The 20,710-nt window shown below is 36.1% G+C and overlaps 4 protein-coding genes across 6 annotated transcripts; 3 read left to right on the forward strand and 1 right to left on the reverse strand.

The window, feature by feature from the left end:
• Positions 1-347: 347 nt before the first annotated feature.
• LOC123211221 lies at positions 348-4,689 on the forward strand. 2 transcript variants are annotated; one of them, XM_044629810.1, is made up of 5 exons: positions 348-853; positions 1,089-1,187; positions 2,230-2,274; positions 2,925-3,062; positions 4,008-4,689. In XM_044629810.1, the coding sequence occupies exons 1-5, from the start codon at positions 479-481 to the stop codon at positions 4,368-4,370; spliced, it is 1,020 nt and encodes a 339-aa protein (XP_044485745.1). In that variant the 5' UTR covers positions 348-478; the 3' UTR covers positions 4,371-4,689. The 2 variants fall into 2 exon arrangements, with proteins under 2 accessions (XP_044485745.1, XP_044485746.1); XM_044629811.1 differs by lacking the exon at positions 2,230-2,274.
• A 143-nt stretch (positions 4,690-4,832) lies between these two features.
• LOC123211220 (DNA repair endonuclease UVH1) lies at positions 4,833-10,841 on the forward strand. 2 transcript variants are annotated; one of them, XM_044629809.1, is made up of 10 exons: positions 4,833-5,747; positions 6,074-6,297; positions 6,467-6,549; positions 6,870-7,034; positions 7,458-7,944; positions 8,176-8,279; positions 8,896-9,006; positions 9,081-9,341; positions 9,472-9,695; positions 10,364-10,841. In XM_044629809.1, exons 1-10 carry the CDS (start codon positions 4,885-4,887, stop codon positions 10,572-10,574), a joined length of 2,733 nt encoding a protein of 910 aa, XP_044485744.1. In that variant the 5' UTR covers positions 4,833-4,884; the 3' UTR covers positions 10,575-10,841. The 2 variants fall into 2 exon arrangements, with proteins under 2 accessions (XP_044485744.1, XP_044485743.1); XM_044629808.1 differs by having other exon boundaries at positions 4,834-5,747; positions 7,458-8,279.
• Positions 10,842-11,781: 940 nt separating this feature from the next.
• Positions 11,782-13,748, forward strand: LOC123212152. The gene has a single exon (XM_044631212.1). It carries the CDS (start codon positions 12,062-12,064, stop codon positions 13,388-13,390), a length of 1,329 nt encoding a protein of 442 aa, XP_044487147.1. The 5' UTR covers positions 11,782-12,061; the 3' UTR covers positions 13,391-13,748.
• A 1,474-nt stretch (positions 13,749-15,222) lies between these two features.
• LOC123212151 (cationic amino acid transporter 6, chloroplastic-like) lies at positions 15,223-17,991 on the reverse strand. The gene is made up of 5 exons (XM_044631211.1): positions 17,551-17,991; positions 17,110-17,332; positions 16,598-16,928; positions 16,251-16,479; positions 15,223-16,160 (listed from the first exon to the last, which is right to left on the reverse strand). The coding sequence occupies exons 1-5, from the start codon at positions 17,942-17,944 to the stop codon at positions 15,610-15,612; spliced, it is 1,728 nt and encodes a 575-aa protein (XP_044487146.1). The 5' UTR covers positions 17,945-17,991; the 3' UTR covers positions 15,223-15,609.
• Positions 17,992-20,710: the final 2,719 nt, after the last annotated feature.

Consider the following 20,710-nt stretch of genomic DNA (forward strand, 5'->3'; position numbering starts at 1 on the left):
TTTTTAAAATAATAATATATTAATTATAATTTTTTATTCTTTACAAAATATATTATACGGTATAATATATAATTTTAAAAAATTAAATTTTTAAATACAACACAACATAAAATTTAAAAAATACACTAATAACATAATCAAAGCTCGATTCCAATTTCCGAACATAATAAAAAAGGGTGGTTAGATTCGAGTTTCTTACGTAATAGTGAAACCTTTTATATAATTACTTCATGAAAAAAAAAAAAAGCTGCTTGTGGATTTATGCAACGGTGTCGTTTCTGTTCCTCTCTTCCGGTCAAGCTCAGAGAAATAATAAAAACTAAAAAAGACCCATTGGCTCACCAACTATCAACTGTCTTTATGATATTTCGTCGTATCTATCATCATCAATGAACACTCTCCCTCAGATTCCTTTTCATTTGTATATTACCACTCAACTTTCCAGATCCCTATCTGGGTATTTCTCTTTACACCACAAATGGGTCGCATACCAAACGACCCTGAAGCCTCCCGTTTCGCCTCTCTCGTTCTCCTTTCCTTGGGCTTGATCTCCTGCGCTGTAGTCTATACATTCCTCTCTTTTATCATCAAATCAAGTGACGCCACTTTCAATGCGGACCTCGACTCTACAACGTCTATGAAAGAGAGTGAAATTGGCGAGTGTTGTCAAGGGATTGAGAATTTGGAGCTGTGGGGCGCTGCTGTGAAGTGGGGGTCTGAGTTTAAGTTTAATACCTCTAAAGAATGCTGCGAGGCTTGTAAGGCCATGTGCACTGGCAATGATGGGCCTTGCCTGTGTGATACTTGGGTGTTTTGTGGGAATAAGGATGCTTGTGGATCAAGATTCGGTGAAGTGAGTGGGACATTTAGTGCTTTCTTTTTCACATAGAAAGTTTTCATTTATTGAAGTCTTTATTTAATTTCAAAGAGTCAAATGATTGATTTGAATTTAACATAAATTAAGAATTTTCTTTCATTTACAAGATATTTATTATGGGTTCAGAATCTAGGGAATGCTATCTGTTAAATTATCCAATCATGTGCTGGATATTGTGTGTTACTGAATTTGTAATAATTTGTTTCTCCAGTGCTGGTTGAAGAAACAAAAAGATGTCTTGGCCCCTGATCGGCAAGACGCAGGAAAAACAGTTATGTGGACTTCTGGACTCATCTATGGAAAAGGAGAGGTATACAAATTTGGTGAATTTTTGAATCTTTTAATTCCTTTTCCTTTTGAATGCCACTTACATGTTTTAACATTTTCTTAAACTACTGTCACGTCCCCTTCTTCTATATATCTTGTTTAACAATCAGGAACAAGATCTAAGAAAGAAAGATATAACAGTCGGAAACAATATACATCAAAGAAAGAAATAACAATCATATGCTAGATATATGAAAGAGAAAAATGACAATCAGAACATTTAATTTTCCTTATCAATGTTGATTGAAGTTCATATTTCTGCCAGAATTGTTTTAATATAAGATAGAAGTTGGACGCTAGGAAATTTGAGTTAAAACTCATTTAATGACATTATAGTGATGGTAGAGCCATAATTTCTTGCCAATAATCTACTGGATTATGGATGGTCATAAGGTGCTTGTTTCTTGCTATTGAAAACAAAGATCAATTGGTAGTTGTAGGCATCATGGTTTAACTTTTAAGGGTATGCGTAGTCTCTACAAATTTCAGGATTTCCTGATCTATTCAACGTGTAGCTTTTGGAGGTACTTTAAACTGAAGTTTTAACAACTGGCCAATCTAGACGTCAAAGGACTCTATATTAGCTGCTGTTGGGGTTTCTTGCAAATCACTGTGCTTGTAGTCTTGGGAAACCTGAGAGGAAAATTTAAAATTAAGTTTTACAGTATCTAATATGGTGCAGCATTCTTTGCATGTGGTTTGAACCTTCTGTTGCTGATCACCTTTATATTCTATCGTTGTTATGTTGATTGGTGTTAGAATAGCTTCTTTTCCTTCTAGCCAAGGCATTCATGACAATTAGGGTGATTTGAATTGTTGCAAGTAAAATACCAGTGTAGAAAAGAGAATAATGTTGTCTTGAAGTAGCATTGGTTCCATCCCATGTACAAATTGAGAAGAAAAAATGTGCTATTAATGCTGTGTTTCACTCTGTTTCTCCTTTGTGTTGTTGAATTTAACTTGTTTATCAATTTTTGGTGGTCCACCTATCTACGTATTGAGATTCTTTTATATGCATGATTTAGGGAATTATTGCCTTGGAAACAGAATATGGAACTCTCCATATGAAAGTAAGTGCTATGTTTTTACAGGTTTATGTCTTCAGGATTCTAATTCTTTTTTTTTTTTTTTCTAAAGAAAAGTGGATCCTGGAATTTGCCTTATATATAAAGCATTGATAGGTAGAAAGTCCTGGGATCCAACATCTATCAATTGATATATACTTTAGAACTATTAAATTAAATGCATTTGCATGTTGAAGCCAAATCATGTATGCTCTGGTTGGGATTATGAATTGGTCTTGGTAGATGTTATTTCAATATTAAGGCGTTAGCTTTGAAAAACTGAGATACAAAATTTAGGAATTTGTGCAAACCTTCTCCTTATCTAATCGGTGGTAGAATTAGCCTTGTATCTGTTGTGACTGGGGTTTATATGGATTATTTGACAATGTCAGTGAAGGAAAAATTTATTGGGTACTTAAAAAACTCATCAGATGTATCTCTGGTATGGAGAGGAAAGTACTTTGATATTTTTACTGGTAGATTCATCGCCGTGTTGGGGAAAATAGATCATTTAAAATCCTATATTGTGGCTACTGGATTATTGTTGTGAGAGCGAAACAATTAATTCTGTTCATGTACGTGATTTAGTCTATTTCACTGGTTTCATGCATACTGGACAGTTTCTGTATTTTTTACAATATCTTGGTCTGGTGTAGCTTCTCCCTGAGTGTGCCCCACATTCTATGGCCTACATTCTCGAGTTGTTGACTTTACGCCATTGTGCTGGTTGCCAATTTTATCGTGGAGAGAGTCGTGGTGAATCTTGGGATGTGGAAGGAAACCACATAAATAATGTAAGGTTTCATCATTTGAGTTAACCATTCTGGTATGTTATGGGAAATTGTGGAACATACATATATGTCATGAATCTTCTTTTATTTTTTTACTTATTTCTTAGTTCAACATTTCTTCTGTTTCATAGTGCGTACTCCCTTTCATTTCCATTATCAGTTTTCTCTTTTTGTTTGTCTTTGGAAATGTGTGACATCCATTCACTTGACGACATATCTATTTCTGTTTTAGAAAACAAATAATATGTCACATGAACAACTTAAAAATTGAAAATACAGAATACATATATATTGTGTTTTATTTCTGTACTTCATTTCCATTTTTCATACTTGTTTTAGGAAGATGCTTATAAAAATGTTCTTGCTGTTGTATTTTAGATACTGTTTTAAAAAATGACCACAGCCACATTCTTGAAATTCAAAAATACAGAATCTAAACTTCGTATTTTCATTTTCAGATTCATTTTTTCAAATAAAAACACAAAAAACAATGAAGAACACCCACTTAGTTGCCTCGAATATTGATTTGAAGTCAAGCAACTCTTTCTATTTTTGCAGACTTCATATGCACTATTTCACATCGTGATCATAAAACTTGTTCACTGTTTTCTCTTTGTGAACATATGCAGTTTCATGTATATATTTTATAAATTTAGCATCTTGCTGTAAGATTCTTTGACGTGCATATATATATATATATATATATATATATATATATATATATATATCGGCCATTGGTTTTTTGGTAGTTAAAGTTAATTATAAACTTGATACATCTGCCATACTTTAAAATCAGTTATATGTTCATGTATTGGTATTTGGATAAGGCTTCTACCAGCTTTGCTTTCATGTTGAGTTTGGCGTTAGCATCTTGACAAATAAATTAAAGACCGTTGTTGCAATACTTGGATTTGTAAATTTGAGAGATTCCTTTTGTAAATTTCCCAGGCTCCTTTTGGCCCTCCGTTTGGATTAATTCAAGGAACACTGGAAGCTCAAGGAACCACTTTTAAGGAGATTCCAAGAGAAGTGTGCCCTTTGATCAGTAGAGGTTCAGTTGCATGGGTTGGTTCGGGTCCAGAATTTTTTATAAGCCTAGCGAACCACCAAGAGTGGAAAAATTCATACACTGTTTTTGGTTCTGTTCTTCCGGAAGACATGGGAATTGCAGAGAAAATCGCAGAGCTCCCCACAAAATCAGATGTTTGGAATGGTATAAATGTGACAATATTGGAAAAACCTGTTGCCTTGAAGTTGAGAAGAATGAAGCCAAGGCTTGCGTATCTAAATTCAAACACGAAATCAGAGTAAAAGCTTTGTCTTCCCAGGGAAGACAAAGCATGGAGGGGTTATACAAAGTACAATAGCAGAGAGAGATTGAAGATTTTCCTTTCCTTGTGAGTTCTAAGTTATGGGTGATGTTTATACAAATGTGAAATAAGAGTGAAGTTATGTTTATACAAATGTGAAATAAGAGTGAAGTTATTCTTAACTGTTTACATGTGTATGTCAGACAAACTTGAGGATGTCTGAATTTTTTGCTTATTTTTATTGTTTTCTGTTTCTACTGTATTGTTGGTTGAAATTTGGATGATTTTTAAGGGTTTTACTATTGTTATTTTTTAACTGAGATTTTGATTTACTTTAACCAATTGTTTGCTTTCAATCTGTAATGTTAAGAAAAGAAGGGACTAAAAACTGGTACTGTAACTGTATACAGCAGAACGTCGTCGTTCCACTCTTGGACTTAATCAAAACTGCCCTCCCGTCTTTATGTTACAAAAGCTTCGCTTCCCCCGCCACCATCACCAGTTTTGCTCAAAAAATGGTGCTTGGATTTCATGAGCACATAATTACAGACCTCCTGGAGGAGAGTAGCGGAGGTTTAGTGGTTCTCTCCTCCGGCCTTTCCCTCCCTAAACTCATCTCCTCTCTTCTCCTCCTCCATTCTCCTTCCCAAGGCACTCTCCTCCTCCTTTCTTCCTCTTCTTCTCTCAAGTCCCAAATTCTCCACTTCCTTTCTCCTCATTCACCCAACCATATCCCCTCCGAAATCACCGCCGATCTCTCCGTCTCCCACCGCCATTCCCTCTACTCCTCTGGCCAAATCTTCTTCATCACTGCCAGAATTTTCATCGTTGACCTTTTGACCCAAAAATTGCCCACTTCTCATATCGCCGGCATCATCATTCTCAACGCTCATACTCTCTCTGATTCCTCCACTGAAACTTTTATTTGTAGAATTGTCAAGTCCTTCAACAAGAAGGCTTATATTCGCGCCTTTTCTGATAAACCCACTGCTATGGTTTCCGGGTTTTCCAAGACTGAGAGGATAATGAAGAGTTTGTTTATCAGGAAGCTTCATTTGTGGCCCAGATTTCAAGTGAATGTGTCTGAGGAGCTGGAGAGAGACCCTCCGGTGGTGGTGGATATAAGGGTGCCCATGACTAAATATATGGTAGGAATACAGAAAGCTGTTCTGGAAGTGATGGATGCTTGTTTGAAGGAGATGAGGAAGACTAATAAGGTTGATGTGGAGGATCTGACGGTGGAGAATGGCTTGTTCAAATCGTTTGATGAAATTGTTAGGAGACAGTTGGATCCCATTTGGCATACATTGGGGAAGAAGACCAGGCAGTTGGTTTCTGATTTGAAGACTTTGAGGAAGTTGTTGGAATATCTTGTAAGGTACTCAACACAAATTTATGCTCAGTATTTTCCATACTTATAAATGGTTTGTTGGGATGATTGGATAGAAGAGTAGATGCAAAATAAATTCCAATTTAGATGTATTAATTGAAGTTACTCATAGGCTGAAGTTTCAATTTGGAGAGAATTGCTTAGCGTGATGATAAAGTGAAACATACTTGTTTCCTACTTTTGGTATAGTTGTTGAATTTCTGCAAGAGGGTTTAGCAGAAGCTGTTGTTGTCTTTTTGATTGGATGAATTTCTAGGGAATTTTGGTTAGGTAATTACTGATGGGTTTGATCAAGGTTTTGATTTCATTGGTAGGTACGATGCAGTGAGTTTTTTGAAGTATTTGGATACACTGAGGGTATCAGAGAGTTTCCGGTCTGTTTGGATATTTGCAGAGTCCAGCTATAAGATATTTGACTATGCAAAGAAGCGTGTTTACCGCTTAATGAGGTCAGATAGTGTAAAACTGGAAGGGCAAAGTACAAGCATGACGAGGAAAAAGAGAAAACTGAAAGGAGCTGAAAATAATGAAAATGAAGGTGAGTTCTTGCACTGTTGTTTTCTTTATTCTTTCTTATACCTTAAATTTTTCCTCTGGCATGAATATGACAGAGATTCTAAATTCTTAAGGGTAATCAAAAGAAAGGTTCACTGGCAAGCTCTTAGGTAACATTTTCTGAATTCTTCTCTTTTATGTTTCCCTAGCAGATGCTGGTACTTTGTCTTCGAGTACAAATACTGTAGTTTTGGAGGAAGTTTTGGAAGAGGCACCAAAGTGGAAGGTGTTACGTGTGAGTGAGTGAGTTCCATTGTCTATGCCAACAATTTGTTCTGTTGTGCATCTTGTTGTGTGGTCTTTTGATATTTTTCATTTCATATGTTACCTGGTGACAGTATCTTTCTTGGAAATTTATGTTTCACTCCCAAAAAATATTGTTTTTGTCACAATCTGATAGTTTCTCTTTTATGATATTCACCATTTTTGTGCCACTTAAGTATTATTGTTTCAAATAAGATGTCTATGCTCTATGTTGAGGAAAGACAAAGAAAGAAATTGGCAGGCCATATTAAATGCTATGTTCTAAGATTGGATGTGATAATTTTGTTATAGGAGGTCCTTCAAGAGATAGAAGAGGAAAGACAAAAGCAAGCTACATCAAAGGAAGAAGTTCTGCATGAGGATAAAGAAAGTGACCATAGCATTGTCTTGGTGGTGTGCAAAGATGAACGCTCATGCATGCAGCTTGAAGATTTTATCATGAATGACTCACAAAAGGTTTTTGACCTTTGCCTTGTGTGTTATATTCACTTTTTGGTACCCATTCTCTTTTTTATATTGTTTGATTTGCTATCAAGCAATCCATGAATTGGCACTCAATTCAACCGTTCTGCTCAGATAAAAGGCTTCGTTGCTTGTGTGGCTGTACTGCATTCTGCAAAGTTATGTTGAACTGAAATCTTGATGTGATACTTTTAAATTGTAGGGCATTTTATTGCTTCCAACCTGGAAAAATTATACATTTATGGATGAGGATAACCCATAAATATTGCACTTGTGGAGATTTCAGCTTATCTTTTAGTCTGTCTCTTTCATAATGGAGATAAAAGATAGTAAAGAAGTGTTTTACATCCCACCTTGATGATAAATGAATGTATCAAGTACATGATATGACCATATATATTTTGTTTTATTGTGAAGGTCATGCGAGAAGAATGGGAAAAATATTTGTTGAGCAAAGTAGAGCTGCGTGCTGTGCAAATATCTAATAAGAAAAAGAAACTGAAAGAGCCCAAAGGTTATGGAATTCTTGATGGAGCTGTTCCTGTTACACCTGCACAGAATGCAGAAGCTAGCAGTGTAAGCAATCAGGAGCATGATGCACTGTTGGCAGCAGCGTCTGAAATAAGGAATCGAGCTATAAGTGATGATGTTTCTGGTGATGATCCTTCTACTCTGGTTGGCAATAGCGGACACAGAGAAGGACGTGGAAAAGGAAAAGGCAGAAAAGGCCAAGCAAACGTTTGGCAGTCTAGAAATGGAGTGAATAAAAGTAACAAGAAAGCATCAACAGAAGACAAATCTGAAATATCTGGTTCAGAAAATGAAGGCCAAGCAGATAAAATTCAGTTAGGGGCCACAAATAGTAACTCCGAAGATACAGTCAAGAGTGCATTTGTCGACAAAGGTATTCTTCGCAAACATACGCAAAAGATTGATGGTAAACAAATGAAAGATTCTAAGCAACTTCCACCGGTGCACTTTTATGCACTAGAAAGTGATCAGCCTGTACTTGATGTTCTGAAACCCTCTGTAGTTGTTGTTTACCATCCAGACATGAGTTTTGTCAGAGAAATTGAAGTCTACAAAGCTGAGAATCCTTCAGTTAATTTGAAAGTTTACTTTCTTTTCTATGAAGAGTCCACTGAGGTCCAAAAATTTGAGGCAAGCATACGGAGGGAGAATAGTGCTTTTGAATCATTGATCAGGCAGAAATCGTTGATGATGATCCCAGTTGATCAGGTTTGAGCTTCTGTAGCCTGCAGTTCTCACATAGAAATGTTTACTATATGACATATATCTCCTTCATTCTTTTCTTGCTTACTGAATTGCTTTTGAAGTTTTCTAGAGACTGCATATACTAATTGTTGAATTAAAATCAATGAAGGATAATGATGAATGCTATATCAACAATTACCAAAATTTCTAGTTTAAGGAAATTGGTATGAGCTTTGATCCTCAGAAAGAAATGCCTATTTAGGCTTATCGTTTGAAACACAAGGCATGAACACATCTTCTGTTAGGTTTTAGAGAAAGATTGTTTTGGATGTCCTTCCATAGCTTCCATTTGATTTTGATTGCTTTCTTTCACCAACCTATTTTATTCGAATTTTATGAAGATGTGCCTATTAAATTTAACCATGAAAAATTTATTTTCTCTCTTATGCTTTCTCCCTTTGTCAGTTTCAAATACTTGGAAGTTTATTAGTTTTGATTTAAGAAGGAAGCTATTGTTTCGACTTATGCTATCCTTTATGTCTAGGATAAGTAGTTTGGTTGTTTTTGTCACTGAAGCATGTTGAATAAAATTTATAAATTGTTTCCTCTCTTCTGTGGACTTCTTTTTTATATGATTCAGGATGGACATTGCCTGGCAGTGAGTTCTTCAGTAGAGACACAGGCTACATCTTCCCAGAATGCAATAACTAGAAAGGCAGGTGGAAGAAAGGAGGCTGAAAAAGAAATGCAGGTGCATCATTCTTCAGTCTGTGAACATTTCAACTTTCAAAAATCCTGTTTCACTAAAATTATCCATGTTGTCAGGTCATTGTGGACATGAGGGAGTTCATGAGTAGCCTTCCTAATGTTCTTCACCAGAAGGGCATGCGCATTATACCTGTAACTTTGGAAGTTGGGGATTATATTCTGTCACCACTTATATGTGTGGAGAGGAAGAGTATCCAAGATCTATTTACAAGCTTTACCTCTGGCCGCCTTTATCACCAAGTGGAAACAATGGTGCGCTATTACAGAATACCTGTTCTTCTGATTGAATTTTCACAAGACAAAAGCTTTTCGTTTCAGGTAACTTAAATTAAATCCTAGGAAAAGCATGTTGTTGTCTGTTTGTTGGTTTATTTATACTGATCGAATGCTCTCAGAATATAAGCTATTGCTTTTTCTTGTTTGATTTATTGGACTCTCTTTTCTGCAGTCTGCAAGTGATATTGGTGATGATGTGACACCACATAATATCATATCCAAGTTGTCACTGCTTGTTCTACATTTTCCTCGCTTGCGAGTAATTTGGTCTCGCAGTTTGCATGCAACTGCTGAAATATTTGCTTCACTAAAAGCAAATCAGGATGAACCTGAGGAGGCAAAAGCAATTAGAGTTGGTGTGCCCTCGGAAGAGGGTGTAGTGGAAAATGATGTGAGGTAGGTTTTATATTTTTCTATTTCTGTGTTTAATTTTTTTGGAGTTTCATGCTTGCATTTGCTGCTCCAAGGTGTATAGAGATAACATGCACTCCAGTCAATGCTCTGTTGCAAGAAGTAGCCTTGTGCTTGATAAATTACGGCTAAGGCCTTGTGGTGCTTGCTAGATTAAGGATGGAACTTCTTGGATTCAAAGTAATTTTGGGTTACTTTTTTATTTTTTTTTTCAAAATTAAGTTGGCGGCCAATAAAAATTGATAAATTATCTTTTAAATTATATTTTTATGAATATTTATAAAAGTAGGTTGGGGTATTATGTAAATGTGAAATCCTCAACATCCAAAAAATTAATATAAATTATAAAAAAAGATTTTTATAAATAAATAATTATTTAAGTTCTTAAAAAAATATAAAGGAGCCAGTTTTTAATAATTAATTTTAAAAAAATTACTTATTTAATGTATTGCTAACACATTGTATTTTTTTTCTTTTAAAGTTGATTATTTCTGTAATAGATCATTAGTGATTCTCATTTTCTCAAAGAGGCTGTATCATATCCCAAACTGGACTTGCACTAGAACTCCATAAAACATTGGAATGCCGGTTTTGTGGCAAGTTAGTTGATCTTCATTTAAAGAAATTAATGATTTTAGTATTGTTGAATACAGAGCTGAAAATTACAATACATCTGCTGTGGAGTTCCTAAGGCGACTCCCGGGTGTCACAGATGCTAACTACCGGTCTATAATGGATGGGTGTAAGAGTTTGGCAGAGCTGGCCCTTCTTCCGGTAGAGAAGCTTGGTGAACTAATGGGTGGCCAGAAAGCTGCTCAGACGCTCAGAGACTTTCTGGATGCCAAGTATCCAACCTTGCTATAGACAGCTCAATTGGTTCTGGAGAACAAAACCTAATTTATTAATTGTGTTGTTCCACTAATTTATCGTGAAATTTCATGTTTCATTGTTGTTGGTGTAGAATGAACCATTGAAACTGTCTTTGATTTTTCCATTTGTCATTTTTCGGCTGTAATTGTAGCTTTTTATTAAAATAGGGAGTCGTTTGCCATAATTGGCGTATTAATGCATAATACAATGTAAAATTAGAATTTGAAGGCACAATGGCACCATTTCTTTTGTTCGTGCTTATTATTATTATTATTATTATTATTATTATTTTTTGAGTTTAGAAACAAATGGAAATGGGCAGTTTAAATTATCTTAATGCATGGATCCATATTATTTATTTGAAGGAAAAAAAAAAAAAAAAAGAGAAGAAAATAGGATATAAAGAAGAGACCCCTTTGAGCATGGTGATTTGGTGTTGAGATAAAAAGACCCAAGTAGACTTATAAGTTAGTAAAAACGCGTTAGATTTTGTTTGGGACTGAGCTGAAAAGTTAAACCTAAATTTAGTTAGATCACCCCATATAAAATAAACATCAACTAATAGAGCAATTACCCAAGAGAATGTTACAATATTTAATGAAGTATGGTTGGATGGGCAGGGTCGATCATAATGAATTGACTCAAGTTATTTTAATAATTAGAACCCAAATATATTAAATTTCATATTTAATAAATATAAAGGATTTAAATTTCTAAAAAGCTTTAAATTTAAAGCTCAAATATGTTAAAGCCCAAAATACCTAGATTTTGTAAAAAGCCTATATAAGATTTATTTAAATATGTTGGGCTGATCTTAAAACACTAAAGTTAAACCTTTAAATAAAACCCTAGTTAGTTATACTCATAAACTAATCACGAAAAGGCCAAGTTTAGATGGGTCATGCACAGAATGGTAAGTATCAAACTTGATGTGGAATGTTGGAATTTAATTTCATATTGATAAAAGAGAAAAAAGATATAAATATTTTTTTTATTATTAAAATTAACAGTTAATTTTAATATATAGATAAAATATTAGTTTTTACAGAATGAAAATTTGTACTTGGATGGGTAATAGTCTATACCCCTCAAATAAACTAATGAAAATTTTGATGGGCTCAATTATGTAAGCCTGACCAAAAGCCCATCAGAGTGAAAAGATAATTAGATGAAATCAAAGGAAGTTGGAAACACAGGTTGGGTTCGGTTGATACAGCTGAAACCACGCACGCTATCGCATCCGTCATCCTAATCCTATTCAAATTTCCAAAAGGAACGGGAGTGGGCTGAGGCTGAGTGGATATTGTGAGAGTGGTTGGCGACGATCGTGGCGGAGTAGTTGCTGTCTACGTACTTCACACCCCACACCCCCTTGCGCACTTTAGCATCTCCCTCCGTGACCCCCCTTAACATTATGACCACCTCTCCTCTCCTCACTTACGCTCTATTCTTCTTCTATTTCTTTGATTATCATCATTATTATGTCAACTCCTCCCACACCCACCACCACTCGCCGGGTCCCGCCGCCCTGTTGGACCCACGATGAAACTTTAGCTCTCATCAACGCTTACTCTACTCGATGGTTTTCGCTCAACCGGGGCAACCTCCGTACCTCCGACTGGGACGCCGTCTCCTCTGACGTTTCCGCTGCTAATCTCGCGACTCCCAAGTCCTCCATTCAGTGCCGCCACAAGATCGAGAAGTTACGGAAACGATACCGTTCAGAGAAACAGCGCTCTCTCGCTGTGCCAGGTCGCTTCGTTTCTTCTTGGGATCTTTTTCCTTTGTTGGATTCTATGAATTTTGCCTCATCCTCAACCGCTGCCTTTCATAATCGAGATTGTGATGTTTTCGGTCAGAAGATTGCTGATGGCGAAGGGTTTCGCTCAAAAAAAGTGAATGAGAAGAAGTCTATGATTAAATATGGGAAGATTGAAGGTGAGTTGAATCAAAGTTTGGGTTTTAATCCTGATTTAGGACGTGGGTTTAAAAGGAATTATGGAAAAATGGGTTTTGATGATGATGAATTTGGAGATGGAATTGGTCTAAAAATTTTAGGTGATGGTAATATGGTTAACTCACAGTCTAGGGCAAAGGATTACGTGGAGACAAATGGTGATTTGAGGTTCAGTGTTGGTTATGATCATGATTTTGCAGTTGGGTTTGATGTGAAAATGCAACATGATAGGAATTTTGTGCCTCATAAATTGAAAAGTTATAGGAAGATTGATGATTACAATATGAATGGGTTTCCTGTTGAAACCCTAGGTGAGAGGATTTTGGTGCCACCGTCAGGGTTTAAGTTAAAAAATTATAGCAAAATTGATGGTAATTTTAACATTAATTCCCATTCTGATAATGAGGCTGATTATGTGGCTGGTAATAGAAGCGAGTTTTATGCTAAAACCTTTCATTACAGGGATTTTGTATCCTTGGGGAGTAGGTTGAAGAGTTGTGGTAGTGTTGATAGGAATTTGAATTCCAATGTCAACATTGACGGTGAAAATGAGTATGGCTCTTCATTAAGAATGAAGTTTGGGAAGAAGAACAGAAGTAGTGGGCTTAAGAGAGGTTTTGATCCATTCGAGGAGTTGGTTTCGTCAATTACATTGTTGACAGAAAGGTTTTTGAAGATGGAGAAGATGAAGATGGACGTGGCAAGGGAGACTCAGAAACTACGGATGGAGACAGAGAGGAAGCAAAACCAGACGATGCTTGAATCACAGCAATACATTTTGGATGCTTTTGTGACAGGGTTGTCGGAAAACAAGAAGAAGAGGAAGGTGAAGGTGAAGGTAGAGGTGGTGTGACCTACCAGATTGGGGCACGGAGAGGAGATGTAATTGGGGGGATACTTGAATAATGAAAGTGAACTATGGATAAAGGAGGTTAGCTGACACAATGGAGTAGCGTTTTTTGGTTGTTCATTTTTCAAATTTTCTGGAAGAAGGAACACTTAGAATGGCGTTCCTTTGTCATCACATTAAGTTTTGGGATATTATGCTATTTTCTGAAGGTGGGTGACCAATAGTTTGAGCAGTAAGTTTTGATCTTTGGTGCTCGCTAGTTAATCTGAGTTTTGTCAATTCTTGGTTTCCTTCCTTATTTTTAGACTCATAGGATGCTCAAAAACATTTCATGAGATGAATTGCTTTTTTCTTACATACAGTTTTATGTGTATGTCTGTATGTTAGTTTTTTCCTTGCAATGGCAGTTTTTAAAGAATCGTATGAAATAACATCATTATATAAATCTTTATTTGGACTGTCCGGAGGCTTCACCATTTATCTATCAACTAATTTCATTTTCTGTTGCCCTTTGTTAAATGTGGTAGTTGCCACGAATTTCATTGACAATGTAGTTAGCATATAGCCAGCCATTTAAATGAATTCCACTTCTATCCTGAAATTAGAGTATTCCTTTGAACCAACAAGGGGCTATCACTTTTGAATGATTATCAGATTCCAGATTTGAGCCTGAAATTTGGTCAGTCTTATCTAGTGCTTGCTAGCCAAGGCTGTGGCCTTCAGAGGTCCCAAATGCATGGCTGTGGTCAGAACCTGGAACCTGCAACTCATCGGCTGAATAATTTGAGTAGAAATTTTTTTTATGGCATTGTCTATAGATATGATGTCTGGAAATCCCCGTCTTTCTAATATTTTTATTAGTGTCCTAAGGAATCTTTATACAGTATACAAAGTAAAATTTCCTTCACAAATTCTGTTGATGTCCATGTCTTACACCTTTGTGGATGTTTCTGTAACTACTTTTGAGTGACATGAATTGCTGCTGTTATGTCAAAAAATTTCTTTTCCGAATTATAGCTATCATGTTTGCAGATGATTTAACAATTCAGTAAGTTCTCTTTGCGTAGTATAGATGTATGATTTCTGTTAGCCATTTGAAAATTGTTTAATATCAGTTTTAGTTTTATTTATCATCTTCTAAGAAAATGGTTAGTTCATCAAAACAGATTAAGTTTGTGAATACAAAAACATAGGCAGCAATCAAATGTAAATGGACATTACAGGGAGGGCCACTGTTAATGGTGTAAAGAAAGTGGAGTATGCATTCTCAAATTAGATGAGAACTGGGGTAGAAAAATGAAAATTGAAAAAAAAAAAAAAAAAAGAAAGAAAAGTGAACACAGAAGAAACATAAAAAAAAGGAAAGATTGGAAAGTGAAAACTCAGAAATTAGAGGGCCACCAATGTGAAACAAATGATAAAAGCTAGGAGCATGGCTTTGAATAGTGGCTGCTGTCAAGTACAATATGATCAGATCCCACTGGTTTGGCCGATGGAATTGGCGACTGTATAACCCACTGACATGATTAATTTTTAGAACTTTTCATTAACAACTGGTGCTAATAAGTAATTACTGCCTTGCGATATTCTCAAAATTGCCCATCTGCATCGGTTTTATTCACCTAATTACTTATATTGAATTAACGAGCTTGTTGATATTGTTTGCATAATCTGATAACCTAGAAGGTCAATGTCAATATTTTCCTGTGTAATGCTCAACTATGGAGAAAATTCCGGGCCATCTCCTAAAAAGTTTTTGGTTGTGATCAATTGGGAAATCATTCCTCCCATATATCAAGGGAAATCTCCTCTCTCTTTCTTTCAAAGATGACAATGACAATTTTGAAGGAGCTATTAAATGACAAAAATGAGAATGTTAGCTTACAGTTTGCCCCTCATTACATGATATGGCCCAACACTATCCCAATCATCTTCACCACATCTTAAAAGAGAAATTTATCGACGTTTTTCTCCTCAACATGACAGGTGGGGGAAAAGAAAAAGACCCACCAAGATCAAATAGAAACTCTCTTTCTTTCTTAAATGCCTATTCTTTCCTTGACTTTAGCCACACTGAAGTTCAATCAGGTTATCTGTGCCTTTATTTGATGGAAAATCCTTTTTTGCTTTGTAGGAATTCCGTGGAAATTTACACTATAATTACCCAAACAGTAATTGGAGCTTACAAAGAGTGAAGACAAAAAACATACAGTTGACCTTGATTAAAGCACTTGAATGTCTAGCTTAGTTTGCGGGATTGGTGGGTTTGGAACTTCTTGCACGCCCATTTTCATCTCTTCAGCTTCGTAAGTTGAGTGAACGCCATAGAGCGCATAAAACAAAGAGATCAAACAAGCCCACACGGCAAATCTCTGGTAGGAAAGGATTTTTAGCGAGGTCATGAGGAAGACATTAAGGAAAATTGACATAACAGCTGGCCATGGCATGAATGGCACGGACCATTCTCCAGAATGGCGGAGGCAAGGTACAGTGTAGTGGAAGAAGCCTGTGATCATCACCATTAACCCACCAAACAGAGGCAAGCCCCACCAATGTTGCCCAAATTTCAGCGACATGGAGAACCCAAAAGCAGTGAATGAGAGAATAAAGAGGAAGAAGAGTGTGTGAGGTGGGGGATTGCTGCTAATGATCACATAACGACGGTAAATGAGAGCATTGGCAACTAAGTAGAACACCACAAGCGTGCTGATGGAGATCAATTCAAGCACGATTTGGAGGTCTGTGAAGAGTGCAATTGATGCTGTGCAAAGCCCTGTGCAAGCGTGAAAACAATATATTAATATTATATTCTGATAATGGTGGGTGGAGAAGATTAAAATTTAATTTAGAAAGAAAGACATACCCAAGAAGAGAGTGGCGTTAAATGGGGTTCCTGTGGAAGGATGCACCTTGGCCAACCAGGAAGGCACTAGACGAGCCCTTCCAATAACACAAAGGTACCTGGCTTGGCCTAACATGGCAACCAGAAGAGAAGCAACAATTCCCAAGCTTGCTCCGGCGCCAACCACATTGCTAGTCCACTCCCAGCCAATCTTTTGGAAAGCCATTGAAAATGATGCTGTTTTCACTATCTATATAATCATTTCAAGCATGATCACTAATTATAAGGAGTCCTTGTACCTGCATAAACAAATTTTATGTTTTGGGTTTTTTTTTTTTTTTTTTTAAAGCAAGTTTAGATTTAGTGACCTGATTGTAAGGCACCATCACGCACAAAGATAAGGCCATGAGGCAATATAGAAAGGAAACTGTGAGAACAGAACCCACAATGCCCACCGGTAGACTTTTACGAGGGTTTTGGATTTCTTCTGCCATGGTTGAAACCGAGTCATACCCAATATAGCTGAAGTAAACTTTGGCGGCTCCATTAACAACACCTTTAACTCCAAAAGGAGCTAGTCCACCTGGCTTTACCAAGTTTTCTGAACTCCCATTGCAGAAACCAGCAATTATGATGAATCCAAAGAATATCACATGAAACACTGTCATAATAAGGTTCAGCAACGAGCTTTCCTTCGTACTGCAATCCCAAAAAACATTCAAACTTCAATCACTTTAATTAAGAAACAGAACTAAGACTGATGCCCAGTTGCCCTTTATCAAAGATAGTTGAGTTACTAAAATTTGACTGCACTTTTTTTTTTTTTAATAACAAAAAAATACTAGATGATTAACAAAGAAAAGGTAGAAAGAGATCAAACCTGTGGCATAAACAGACTGTGAGAAGAAGAATAAGTGCGACCGCTGGTAGATCCAACATATTGTAACCCTTTACTAGTCCATCCACTTCTATTCTCCACGAGTTTTGATGATTTTCTCCAACAGCTTGGCACAAATAGTCCGTAAAACTTCTTGCCACCGCAGCGTTTGAAAGTACATACTCCATAAGTATGTTTGCCCCCGCAAAATACCCCACAAACTCTCCTATAACATTCCAGTATTTAAAACTGCTGTAAGAAAATATTAATTGAAAGAAGAAATACAAGACATTAACATATATTTTTCAAGTCATTTGGTGATCATATATATAATTTTTGAGTTTGATGAAAGTTGTTAAAGAATGCTGATAAATTGATTTCATAAGAAGGCATCATTTTATATGGAAGGAGAAGGGCAAGAGTTTATGTTGTAACCGTCGGTACCAAAGGTCACCCGTAGATAACTGAAGGCGCCTCCGGCAACAGGAATCTGTACAGAAAATTCAGTGTAACACAAGGAAGATAAAAGAGCTGATATGCCGGCAATAATATAAGATATGAAGACAGCAGGGCCGGAGGTTTCATGGGCCACAGGGCCAGTGGTGACAAAAACACCAACGCCAAGCATGCCACCAACACCAAGAGCCACTAAATCATACCACATGAGTTTCCTTTTCATGTCTGCACCAGACCTTAACCTCACTTGATTGAGCTCTTGGTCTGGTGTCCATGTGGCTAGCATTCTCTTCCTGAGCCTGTGAGGGGTTTGGGAAAGAGATTGGCAATACTTAGAGAAGAAATTAATGTTGTTGACTGAAGATTGCAGAGTGTTTGCCATGTTTGAGAAAGAAGAAATGAAATGAAGGTTTTGTTGTTGTTGGCTTTCCATGTGAAGGTTGAGGTGAAGAGAAGGGTTTAAATATGCATTTTGGAGAGAATAAATTGCAAGATTCTTTTTCTAAAGCTCATGGAGAACCCCAAATAAGTGTCTCTATCTTTATTGAAAGTACCTAGTTGTCCAAGTATCCACTCTAAAATGACACTGAAACCCTTTTCTCTATCACTCATGCAAACACAGCTTTTTAGGACTCCAACATCCTAAAGAGGTTTCTGTAGTGAAGCATGCAAAAGAAAAACAAAAAAGCAAGTAGAAAAAAAGAAGTCCCAATAACCATTTTGAAACAAGCTTAATTGTAAGAGGAATCAGTCTGTGAGCAAGGAGTTTGACCTCATCTTTTGGAATTTCCCATCTTAAAATTTGAAAAGATGTGACAAGCATCCACACTTTGTTAAGGCTAACATAACGATTTCTTCTCTAAAACTCAAGAATAATTAGACTTGATTCCTCCACAGTTGCTGCATATGATTGCTGGATGAAATGTTCAACAGTTTGGAGCATAACCCATGTAAATCTAATGTGGATTCATTTTAAGTTTGATCATCTTGTTTCCATATATGGAATCATATACTGGCTGGACCAGCATTTTCTTATCTTATATATATAATTATATAAGTTCGCAGGTGTTGACATATTATTGAAGGCATACATTTGAGGAGTTAGCTTCTTGTATAATACTTGCTTAATTTATATTAGATTTGTGTGGAAGTGAAGCATTCACTTCCCTGGTTTTAGGCTTTTATATTATTCCCAAATTTCTTGTCAATCAAATCCACACAAGTTGAATTTTAGTGGTATCAGTTTTCACCGGCCTATTGTAGAAATTAATCTAAAATGATTCTGTGGTTATCCTAAATGATTTTGACAATGCCATCTAGAATGAAAGCAATTAGTATTCCAAGCATCTGGAATACATATCGCTAACTAACCAATTATATCTCTTAATTAAGTTAATCAAGATTTGTGGGTTGCTTTACTTGAAGAATGTACCAATTATCAGTCTAGTAACCTAGCTATATATGTACCTAACGCTTAACTCTCATAAGTATATACCTTACCGTTTGCATATATCCCCAAATCTGAAATACAATCCATCTCCATTTCACAAAACTTTTCAATAAAGCAAGCTAGGCAATGCTTCTTATCTTGAAAATGCTATAATTTTAAGATCACTACATCCAATGGAAAGCATCCTGAAACATCTTTATGTAACTTTCATGGAAGAAAATGGATGAGAGTCAGTTGTGGCGGTTAATTTGTTAATTAGATGTTAAAAGTAGTAGTAGAATATTATGTGTAGAAACACAAGTAGAGAGTTGGTGTTGTGCCATTGCCACCAAACAAGCTTATCTCTTGTGCCCAATTCTTTAATTTCTGTTCTTAGCATCATTGTATCAAGTCAAAAGCCACTATCTCTGGTATGAATCAAATCCAAGTAATATTCTAGCTAGCTAACGTAATAGAAGAAACAAAAAGATAATAAATATAGGACCCATGAATCAATTTCTTCTCTGCAAATTATTTGGAATTGATTATTCAGCAATATCAGAAGGTTGAGACTGTGTGGCTCTTAATGTTGTACATGTCCTCATGTGGGCGTGCGAGACTCGAATTTCGCTTGGATTGGACTGCTTTTGTGTCAACATCCCCTTGGATTTCGATACTAGTCTGTATATCTAGCTAGGAACACCCACTTGAGACTGTTAATGTTTATCTAATAGATAATCATGGGACTACTGAAGTGGATATTGTTTGTTAAAGCTCAGAATATTTAGTGGCTAACAGATGAGTCGCCAACCAAGTTGCTAAAGGACACTGTGCCAAAGTCTACCATTGTCACTTTTCTAAAACTACTCTTTATTCATCCCTTCGCAAGACTAAAATGACTTCTAATTAGTACATACATTCTGAATTGAAAGTTGCCTCCGAAGCACATTAATTTTTATCTAAAACAGTTTATTGTCATGATTTAATTGGACAATGCTGCACTTTGTGCTTGTGGTGTCGTGGACTTAAAATGAACACAATCTAATCAGATAAGATTAAATTAATAAATTAATAATTAAGAAAAAAGAGACTTTGTTTACTGCCATAATTGTTTGCCTTACCAATCCAGAGCATTATGAGCACATACAGCTGACTTCCTATACAATTAGTTTTCAGCACAATCACTCCTCATCAATGATGTCATTTCTCCAATCAATCTTCTTAAAATTCTAAATTAGGAATATATATATATTAAGGTACAGACTGAGATAGATGTACAATGGCTGCCATTAAGATTGGATTCTTTAAATATATTCACATGACTAAAATAAGAAAAGCACAGGGAGTATAGAATGCTTTTTTTCTGAGATGTTGAATGTGATTGGGTGTTTAGTTGCACTGAGGAAGCAGTTGGTGCCCCTTTGCTTTTGTTTATTCTAAAGTGGGCCATCCAAATTTCCCTTGACCTCATTCCCCGCCTCTCCCCCTTACACTTAGTGAGTGTTGCCGCAGCATCTTTTATTTCTTATGCAATGGCAAAGGAACCTCCAGAAGGTCATGCCATATGTTAAAAGTGCTTTGTTTTATATATCAGATGAGACATATTACGAATAAAATGTTGCAAAAGAATGATAGTAAGAGAGTCACCTCCAGAAACCAAATGCTCTTTTCCTTGCTAAGAATAATCAGAATTAGCACAAATTGTTTCAATATTATAAG

This window comes from Mangifera indica, chromosome 3 (genome assembly GCF_011075055.1).
Source record: "Mangifera indica cultivar Alphonso chromosome 3, CATAS_Mindica_2.1, whole genome shotgun sequence".
NCBI classification, from domain to species: Eukaryota; Viridiplantae; Streptophyta; class Magnoliopsida; order Sapindales; family Anacardiaceae; genus Mangifera; species Mangifera indica.

Bases quoted from the DNA above. Each gene is read 5' to 3' on its own strand.
- LOC123211221 (XM_044629810.1), top strand. From the start codon at position 479: ATGGGTCGCATACCAAACGACCCTGAAGCCTCCCGTTTCGCCTCTCTC. The intron at 854-1,088 runs GTGAGTGGGACA...TTGTTTCTCCAG, and splicing joins GTGGATCAAGATTCGGTGAA to TGCTGGTTGAAGAAACAAAA. The intron at 1,188-2,229 runs GTATACAAATTT...TGCATGATTTAG, and splicing joins TCATCTATGGAAAAGGAGAG to GGAATTATTGCCTTGGAAAC.
- LOC123211220 (XM_044629808.1), top strand. From the start codon at position 4,885: ATGGTGCTTGGATTTCATGAGCACATAATTACAGACCTCCTGGAGGAG. The intron at 6,298-6,466 runs GTGAGTTCTTGC...TTTCCCTAGCAG, and splicing joins TGAAAATAATGAAAATGAAG to ATGCTGGTACTTTGTCTTCG. The intron at 9,342-9,471 runs GTAACTTAAATT...TCTTTTCTGCAG, and splicing joins ACAAAAGCTTTTCGTTTCAG to TCTGCAAGTGATATTGGTGA.
- LOC123212152 (XM_044631212.1), top strand. From the start codon at position 12,062: ATGTCAACTCCTCCCACACCCACCACCACTCGCCGGGTCCCGCCGCCC.
- LOC123212151 (XM_044631211.1), bottom strand. From the start codon at position 17,944: ATGGCAAACACTCTGCAATCTTCAGTCAACAACATTAATTTCTTCTCT. The intron at 16,929-17,109 runs GTTTGATCTCTT...TTGGGATTGCAG, and splicing joins ACAGTCTGTTTATGCCACAG to TACGAAGGAAAGCTCGTTGC. The intron at 16,480-16,597 runs GTCACTAAATCT...ATGATTATATAG, and splicing joins TGATGGTGCCTTACAATCAG to ATAGTGAAAACAGCATCATT.